At 38.9% G+C, this 9,999-nt stretch overlaps 1 protein-coding gene across 1 annotated transcript in view; it reads left to right on the plus strand.

Moving 5' to 3' along the window:
• The window catches only part of TMEM182 (transmembrane protein 182), a 66,576-nt gene extending 56,865 nt beyond the window's left edge, over nt 1-9,711 (plus strand). Inside the window, exon 5 of the mRNA XM_004617921.2 lies at nt 7,443-9,711. Within this exon, the coding sequence (XP_004617978.1) occupies nt 7,443-7,663 (221 nt within the window). The 3' untranslated portion in view covers nt 7,664-9,711. The remainder of the gene's footprint in view (nt 1-7,442) is intronic.
• The last annotated feature ends 288 nt before the right edge of the window (nt 9,712-9,999 follow it).

A 9,999-nucleotide genomic window follows, 5' to 3' on the forward strand; every position in this document is an offset into this window, starting at 1 on the left:
TATAAGCAAATCGATAGCACAATGGGTAGGGCATTTACCTTGCACTCGGCCGACCGGGATTTGATTCCTTTGTCCCTCTTGGAGAGCCCGGCAAGCTACCAAGAGTATCCCGCCCTCACGGCAGAGCCTGGCAAGCTACCCGTGGTGTATTCGATATGCCAAGAACAGTAACAACAATAGTCTCACAATGGAGACATTACTGGTGCCCACTCGAGCAAATTGATGAACAACGGGACAACAGTGACCTTAACTTAATACACGATACAGTTTCGAGTACTATGGGATTTTGTGGCATTTCTATGCCCACTGAAAGCTGGAACGACTTACCCTTGAATTTGTGTAGAAGCCTTACTGAATTTGGAATAAATAGCATCTCAGGTAAAGCACAGCACTTGCTTTGCACAGACATGAGTTTGATGCCTGGCAATGCTTCTGGTCCCCAGAGCATTGCCAGGACTGATTTCTGAACATAAAGCCTGGAATAACACTGAGTGTAACCCCCTAAAAAAGAAAGAGGGCAATGATTAATCTTGAATTTATAATTCTTTTCCAAGTAACCAGTAACTATTCACAATTCAAATGGCTAAAGCACATCTCAAAGTCAATTCAGTTACCTATAAGCAATTAAAAGTTTATCATTGGTAACCCTAAGAGACTTAAAAAGAATACAAAAATATGTACTTTTAAGCAAGAATATAGCAGTTGGACATTTGCCTATCTTTTTGAAGAAAGTTTTCGTTTCTGTGGTTAGCTTGCCCCTAGGAATGTGTTTTTAAATCTGGTTCTTATAATATGCTATGAAAGATCTTTAAGGTATGCCTTCTTTTTCCGTTCATGTTTCTGTGAAATATTGACAGCATGCAGTTTTATTTCTCAGCCTGTGACTTGGCATTGAAAAAATTCTTCTGCTTTGCTTTCCACCTTGTGATTATTTCCATATTGTTTATTATTAGCACTTGTGTCCCTAATGACCACTTGAGACTAGATTTTGTGTGACCTTTGTTTTGGAAAAGGCAAAAGAAAAAAACAAAGAAAATCTTTCCAAATTAAATTCATGACATTTAGAGGGAGAAGTTTTCAACTTTTTAAGAGAATCCATGAAAATCATAGGCTTGGAGTCGTATCTGTGCTCTGTCACCAAGAAGAGACCAACATGTTCTTTGTTTATCATTTCATATGTCTACAACCTTTTATAAGCTTCAGAACCATACTTGACTAAAACTCCAGTGAGTTCTTTTATCAATTTTTCTTGGATTTCAAAAATTAAAGATAACATGTAATAGAATATAAAACAGTTTAATAATGTAGAAATAAATCTAAATATACTTTGTTTTGGGCTGAGTTGATAAACCAGGGAAAGGTTACCTGACTTGCATGTGGCTCACCTGGATTCGGTCCCTGAGATCACATAACTTTCTGAACATCCTGGACATAGATGTACTGTGGCCATGGGAGGGGGGTCCCAGGCATTGCCGGGGTGGCTGGGTACTGAACAACAAGCCCAGTTAGCCAAATTTCTTCAGGAACAGTCCCTGAGAACCCCTTGGGAAGTCCCCAGATATGCATCATTATCACTGTCACTGTCATCGATGTTAGCCTGTTGGTCATCGATTTGCTGGGTCGGGCACCAGTAACATCTCCATTGTGAGACTTGTTGTTACTGTTTTTGGCATTTCAAATACACCATGGGTAGCTTGCCAGGCTCTGCTGTGCGGGCGGGATACTCTGGGTAGCTTGCCGGGCTCTCCAAGAGGGGCGGAGGAATCAGACCTGGGTTGGCCACATGCAAGGCAAATGCCCTACCTGCTGAACTATCACTCCAGCCCCCAAATATGCATACCCTCATTTAATAATGAACTATTGGCTCAAAATTAGCAATATTTTCTCTTCCAACTAAAATTTCTTGGGTGAGTTTGAAATAATATTATATTTCTCAAGAAAGTTATTGCTCCAGCCTTTATAAGTGAGGTTCTTAAGATACTAAGGAATAAAAATGAGATTTTTTTCATGATATTAATGAGATCCAGTAGAAATGTTCCAATAGGCAATTGGAGTAAGTGACCATTATTATAGTTAAATGAGTGGGTCTTCTGGGCAGGCAAATCTGTGTTCTCTCCACATTCCTCAAACACACGCACTTGCAACCACGATCTGAGTATTTCCCCTAAGGTTTTTCATTATGCATTGAAACATATTCAGATTTACTTACAGAAAATGTGCATGTTTACCTAAGACTCCATTCCCGTCTTGCTAACTATCCTAATCACAACGTTTTTTGCGGGGGTTGAAGTAGTGAAGAATGGAAGCTACCAAGCAGTGATCAGGAGGTTCATGTGTGATTCTCCAAGGCAGTCATGGCCCTGGCTATGGGGGGCCCCCGCTAGATTCCCAGGTGGGCAAGGCAATTGGTGCTGCTTGGGCCTTTCAATGCTGGGGATCTCCAGGGGCCACGTGGTGCCAGGGATAGAATTCAGGGCCCATGACCTGAACAGAATCCTTTGATCCAACTCCCCAGTGCCACCCAATAATACTTTTATAGCAAAGGTCCTGGTTCTGGATCAGGTTTTCCATTACTTGATGTGTCATCTGAGTCTCCATCAAATGAGAGCAAGTGCTTCACTTGCACAAGAGTGAAGGCTTATGGATTTCTGGACTGTTTTTGAATTGTTTTTTTCTGATGACTGGACTTAAGCAGTATGCTTTTGGCTATGCTTTTTGATGAATTCTCCGTCTCCCATAAGCCAATGAGTGACATCCTTCTCTCTAGTCACGAGTGGTGTTGACTGTGGTCACTTGGATAGACGCTACTGACTGGTGTTCAGGAAAAAGAAAGGAAAACTATGGAAATAAGATTTTCTCATATTAATTTTATATCCTAATTTTAGCATCCATGTTTTCTCCCTTTTTTGGCTGAATAAGATTATTATTTAAATGCCAGATAATGATTTAATATTCATTCATTTCTTCTGCATTTATAAGTTGTAAAACTAGGTTTCTTTCCACTGATTTATTAGTTATTTACATCAGTGTGGATTCATACTTTAGCCAGCGACTTGTCATGTGCCTCTATCATTGGTGATTAGATTGGCTCAGTATTGGGTAGCAGGGATGGCCGAAAACTGGGCTTCTAAAACACCCCATCATTCTCTGAGAACATCTTATTCTTCAGTATAATAAGGTGTTTCAGATTTGTAGTGTACTTTATAACACAAACTGGATTCCACTCTATTTGAGAAGACCTGCTTCCTTGTGATCATGGATGGGGACAGGAACGCTCCATAAAATTGAGGTATTATTGCTTCAAGATCCCCTCAGAAAATACAGAGAGAAATGCTATCTGCGTATATACATAGAGCCATCTTTTAAAACAGACACTTATTTTCATATTCCTCTCTCTATTTGCCAGACTGTCTTTTGATCTAATTCATACATTAACACTGATAAATTAAATCCTAACCAAACACCATGCAGTTCATTCTAGCTATATCCCTTTTCAATTATGACTCCCTTTCAGGCAGTGAAGAACATGTTTCTAATTAGCGTCTTTATTTATTTCAAGAGTCTCCTGACTCTTTCTTGGCCTCCTACAGTCCCCACTCATAAATTCTAGCTTTTGCATCAGCTAAATCATTAAGTCTTGGCATAAATACTTCTACTTTTCCTTCTCTGCCTTTCTCTACACACACAACCACAGAACTCTCCCACTTTATGCATAACGCAGTGACAAATATTGAATGTTTCGGGAAACAATTTTAACAAAGGAGGAAGATAACAATCAATGAACTGATCTTATCTGAATTAGGTGGGCTATATTTTCAATTTGTAAACAAGCTAAAGATATACAGTGCTTATTATACATTGCTTTCAGGATATAATTTCTCTTTATACAATAGCATTTATATAACATAATAACATAAGGGGGCTAATTCATGTTCATTAAAATTCATTTACAAGATCACTGTATACCACTTTTATGAAATAATCTGAATTTGGTAATGGTTTCTGTAACTCCTGAAGAAAAATGTCCATAAGGCTATTGTACAACATACTTAACAAAGCCAGTTTTTTTTTATATAAAGGCATTTAATGGCACAAGAGATTCACAAGATGCAGAGAAGATAAAAACCATATCAACAAAGGTTTGAGAAACATTTGCTTATGAAAAATGATAGTGTGTAAATAACTGAGCCAGACCTTTACATTATCGGAGAATACTGTCTCTATATTTGCTAAAATAATGTACTGAAAAATTGAACTGCTAGACAGTACATGACACTGCCATACTGTTGTCAAAATCTGGGATACTGCTTTGTAAGGAGTTTTCTTGCCAGCTATTACTTTACTATTTCTCTGGGACAGTGCCTCTGTTCTGTGGTTCTTTGCTCTGTTTTGTGCTCCTGTGTCTGAATTTATATTCTCGACCTTGTGAGATGGATGCTTCTTACTGTGAAGCATCTTGGTCTGTGTTTGTTGATCTGGAATTTATATCATTAGGAGAATGTTTAAGCTGTGATACCAACCTACGTTGACATACGTATGCACCTTTATCTTGTATATTTATTTTTCAAGATTCTTTGCAAAAGTGGCACTGTAGCACTGTCATCTCATTGTTCATCCATTTGCTCAAGCGGGCACCAGTAACGTCTCCATTGTGAGACTTATTGTTACTGTTATTGGCGTATCGAATACGCCACGGGTAGCTTGCCAGGCTCTATCGGGCGGGCAGGATACTCTCAGTAGCTTGCTGGGCTCTCTGAGAGGGACCGAGGAATCGAACCCAGGTCGGCCGCCTGCAAGGCCTTACCCACTATGCTATTGCTCCAGCCCAGCAAAAGTGGAGAGGGGTATTATCACCCTCCCTCAATATTATTTTATTAAAGCACCACGAGTTTCAAAGTTATTCATAGTTGGTTTTTTTTTTTTTTTTTTTTTTTTTTTTTTTTTTTACTTTTTGGGTCACACCCAGCGATGCTCAGGGATTACTCCTGGCTCTGCACTCAGAAATTACTCCTGGCGGTGCTCAGGGGACCATATGGGATGCTGGGAATCGAACCTGGGTTGGCAGCATGCAAGGCAAACGCCATACCCGCTGTGCTATTGCTCCAGTCCCCATAGGTGGGTTTTGACATACAATGTTCCATCACTGATCACATCACCAGGGTCAGCAACCCTTCACCAATGTTCCCAGGTTCCCTCCTCTCCTCACTCGAGCCCCAGCCTGCTTAGATGGGATCTTAAAACCGGTTGGCCCTTCTGCTAATATGCCTCTATCCCTGCTCTGAGCCACCAAACTCTGTTCAGCTTTCAGACTAACCAGTAATTAGTAGGGTATGGAAATTTCATACCTGACAACTCAGCTCATTCATTTATAGAGCGTAATAAATCATTGGAATGTTTGGATTGAATTTTGAACAAATAGCTAGTGACCTCAAAGATATTTTGCTTCCCGACATATTTGAATCCCTTAGGCTTAGTGATTTGTATATGGGAAGTGTCACTCATTCCCTAGTGAATCATCTTAGCAGACATTTCTGAGTTTGCAGTTCAGTACAGTGACCACATTTGTTTCCGCTTGTTATAGGAACCATCATGAGGGAAAAGTAAATGCGTATTGGTATTTTACTATTTCAGTCTTTGTGAAGCTCATCTGACATATTGCCAGTTGAAGTCACAACTCCAGCATTATAATGCTTTCTCTGTTCATAATTCCAAAGTGTTTTTGGCTAGGTAAATTGCAGTTACATTAGAATTGTTGATAAGTTGTGATTCTGCCTTCTAATTAGTAGTTAATGGTTTTCCCTCCCATTTCCCTCCCTCCCCCTTCCCCCTTCCTCCTACCTTTCCTCTCTCCTTCCTTCCTTCCTTCCTTCCTTCCTTCCTTCCTTCCTTCCTTCCTTCCTTCCTTCCTTCCTTCCTTCCTTCCTTCCTTCCTTCCTTCCTTCCTTCCTTCCTTCCCTCCCTCCCTTCCCTCCCTCCCTTCCCTCCCTCCCTCCTTCCTTCCTTCCTTCCTTCCTTCCTTCCTTCCTTCCTTCCTTCCTTCCTTCCTTCCTTCCTTCCTTCCTTCCTTCCTTCCTTCCTTCCTTCCCTCCCTCCCTCCCTCCCTTCCCTCCCTTCCTTCCCTCCCTCCCTCCTTCCTTCCTTCCTTCCTTCCTTCCTTCCTTCCTTCCTTCCTTCCTTCCTTCCTTCCTTCCTTCCTTCCTTCCTTCCTTCCTTCCTTCCTTCCTTCCTTCCTTCCTCCCTCCCTCCCTCCCTCCCTCTCTTCCTTCCTTCCTTCCTTCCTCCCTCCCTCCCTCCCTCCCTCCCTCCCTCCCTCTCTTCCTCCCTCCCTCCCTCCCTCCCTCCCTCTCTTCCTTCCTTCCTTCCTTCCTTCCTTCCTTCCTTCCTTCCTTCCTTCCTTCCTTCCTTCCTTCCTTCCTTCCTTCCTTCCTTCCTTCCTTCCTTCCTTCCTTCTTTCCTTCTTCCCTTCCTCCCTTCCTCCCTTCCTCTTCATATTTCCCTTTTTGTGTATTAATAAGGGTCTTAATCTCAAGCCTGTGTTTTATTGTACTGGGGGATACATCTAGCTGTGCTCAGGGATTATTCCTGGCTCTGTGCTCTGAGAGCACTCTTAGCAATGCTTGAGAGATCATATGAGTTACTCAGGATCAAACCCAAAAGGCCATGTTCATGGGAAGCATTCTACCCTCTGTAGTATTTCTCCAGCACCTCAAACCAGTAGTTTCACTTTTCATAGAATCTTGTATTTTCAATCTCCTTTAATTCAGTTAAATCACATTAAACTTCCATCTCAATGTGTTATTTCCTTTAGCTGAAATTAATAGTAACATATACTTCATAGTTCAGTTTCAAAGAATCACATATGTTCTTTTACATTAGGTCTGGGATTTTATTCGTGTTTTTGTTTGGTTCTTACTTTGGCCACTATTTTTATAGTCACACTCAGTTGTGGCACTAGTTAACTATTCTATCATGTATAATAGCAGTCAGAAACACTTGAGTTGCAAATCAGATATGAAACTGAGTATCAATAGCATCTACTTCACCTGCATCTTGTATATATTGAAAGAAGCAATGTATACTACAGTTTTCAGACCAAATGAAGCATATACTTAGGATAAGTGCTATAAAATGAACTCCACTGAGCAAAGATCTATGATTTTTATGTCCACAGTGTTTGATACAGTCTGGAATACAGCAAATATTCAATAAATATGCATCAGCTGTTGCCGTTGTTCTTATCATTTTGCTCTAATCCATGGCTCAGTACTTTCAAATCTAGAGATAAACAGTAAGTTTATAAAACGTGCAACAAAGAATCTGCTGCTAATAAGAAATTTAGCTGGAATTATTAGGGCTATGATTAGGCAAATGTTTGATCTACTATGGTGTTTTTGTAAAAGCGTCTTCAGAAAGGCTGATGGTTTGTGTTTTGTTTTTCTCAGGCATCCTGTTCTCCCTGGTGGTGATGCTGTATGTTATCTGGGTCCAGGCAGTGGCAGACCTGGAAAGCTACAAAAACATGAAAATGAAAGACTGCGTGGATTTCACTCCTTCTGTTCTATATGGCTGGTCATTTTTCCTGGCTCCGGCAGGGATATTTTTCTCTTTGTTAGCCGGTTTACTATTTCTAGTTGTTGGGAGACATATTCAGATACATCACTAATCTGCCTGTTGCCATTATATTTTCTTGAGTGGTTTTAAAAATGGAACATACACTTTCATTTTGTTTTGTGATGCCAGCATAGAACTAGCTTATATATCTATTTGAATTTGCCATTTTACTTGTGATTTTCTCTAACAAAATGATCCTAGCACTGATCTAGACATCAACATGTTTCCATCTTATCCGAGTGCTATGTAGATCCTTGTTCTTTGGGACGAAAATAGAATGGACCTCCCTTTCATTGAAACTCAATTTAAAAATTCATGAAAATTGTGAAAGCATAGTAATAACTTAATACTATGACCTGGCTGAAATCAAGATTTTATTTAAACCCACCTTCTTGGCATTCGTTTCCGCTGTTATTTAAAAAAAATCTTTGGGAAATAATTAGGGATGGAAAATAAATATTATAGTAGAATTTACTCCACAGTTATTCATATCCATACCCACATTTACTAAGTCCTCTAAACTAGCTATTATTTAAAAATAGAGAGCAATTGTTCCTATAGCGGGAGTCACACAAACTTGTTAGTTAAAATAGGCCACAACAAAACCAAGAACATTTGCTTATTTATTCCACTTACCAAGAGTGGTTTGGTTACTTAATTTTATTTACTCATTTGCATCTGCTTACGTATATTTGGAAGTAGCAAATATGAACACCAAACTACATATATTGCAGATTGAATTTTTATGAACTAAGAGTGAGTTAGTTGTATATGGGGTATGTTGAAAATATGTAAAAAGAGCACCTTAGTTTAGTACATAATTCTATTTGATATTAAAAATTGCCATTTAAAACTTATGCTGTTAATATGTCCAGTATGTGAACATTTATTGATGAAATGTGCTTTTAATAGGTCCTAGCTACAAACTTTCAAAATACTTCCATATGAGGATGATAATAGCCTTGTTTTATTCAAATCTATGAAATATTAACTTTTCCAAGATTTTATGGGTTGCAGTTCTTCTGATCATTTGACTCCATTCATTATTGTCCCTTGATTTCTTCATCTTTACAACAGGTATATCAACATTTATAGGTCTGCTGTTTCATCCTCCAGGAAGAAAAGATTTTGCTGAGTAGCAGGGAGAATTCTTTATTATTTTCTAGTACAGATATTTTACATATCAAAGATGTTGTTTGGCAATAATTTTGATTGAAATCAAATCCATCTGAGAAGTCTTGAGTCTATTTGCATTTTGGAAGCCTTTGGCATGGGGGGGAGTTTGGTGTGAAAGAAAAACAGAGAAACAGCATGGTTTGCTAGCTTTGTTCCGGGAGCTGCATTTTGCTCCCCAGCTGTTGTGAACGGTGAAGGCACAACTCAGAGGCGAACAAACAGTGACCACCTACAAGAAGTGGAGAGGGAGACCAGACCATTGTCCATGTAGCTGTTCCCATGACGGAGGGAGAAACTATTTGGGTCTTCTTGCATTGCCTCCTACCTTTTAAACCTCACTTCAGTGAGAGGCAGCTCTTAAGGAACAGCAAAGGTCTGGCGTACTTGCAGAACCTTGAGGACAGTTGATGCTTAGTGGCAGGACTTTAATAAACTATAATAACAACAATGCTTCAGGGGTTAGCTGAAATGACCTCAAGTCATTTCAATGATATCATTGATAATTTTGTGACTGATACTTTTCGTTTTATTCTGTTTCCCTTTCTCTCTGTTTTTTTTTTTTATATTGCTTCATTTATTTCCTTGCTTTTGGCTTGATTATTAAACATAATGATGGGTTCTGTTATGCATATTGACTGTGATATTAAGTTATGGCATGCCATTAAGTTTTCCAGACGATGTTACATGTATTTGATTAGCTCATGTCATCTGTAAATACAATTCCTTTTTGTAGAACGTTGGAATGGAGCCTTTTTCTGGTGTATTATATGTCATTTAAATTTCACATTCAAGCTGCTTTTAGTAAAGATTTGAATATTTATAAATTTCAGATGGTTATCTTTACTTCCTAATACATTTATGCAGCTATCATATACTTATTGTAAGGCAATTAGCTGAATGTCTGATTGTGCGACACTTTTACACGAATCCACACTTTGGAAATAATTCATAGCTGTAATGCATCATCCACATTAATTCAAACACATTTCCTGATCTACTTACCAGCAACCCACAGAAGGAATAAAGGTGAGTCGTGTTTGCTATGAAAGAGTAAAATATAGTTTAACAGAGTATATTCTTTTAATAGACTTTTATCTGATTTGAAATAGTATTTTATTTCCCTTTTCAATGTATTGATTACTTTTCAGAGGAATTCAAATTCACTGTTAAAAATTCTTTAAGAGTATTGACTTTGCATCATAAAGTCTAAAT

The sequence above is a fragment of the Sorex araneus genome, chromosome X (genome assembly GCF_027595985.1).
Source record: "Sorex araneus isolate mSorAra2 chromosome X, mSorAra2.pri, whole genome shotgun sequence".
Taxonomy (NCBI): Eukaryota; Metazoa; Chordata; class Mammalia; order Eulipotyphla; family Soricidae; genus Sorex; species Sorex araneus.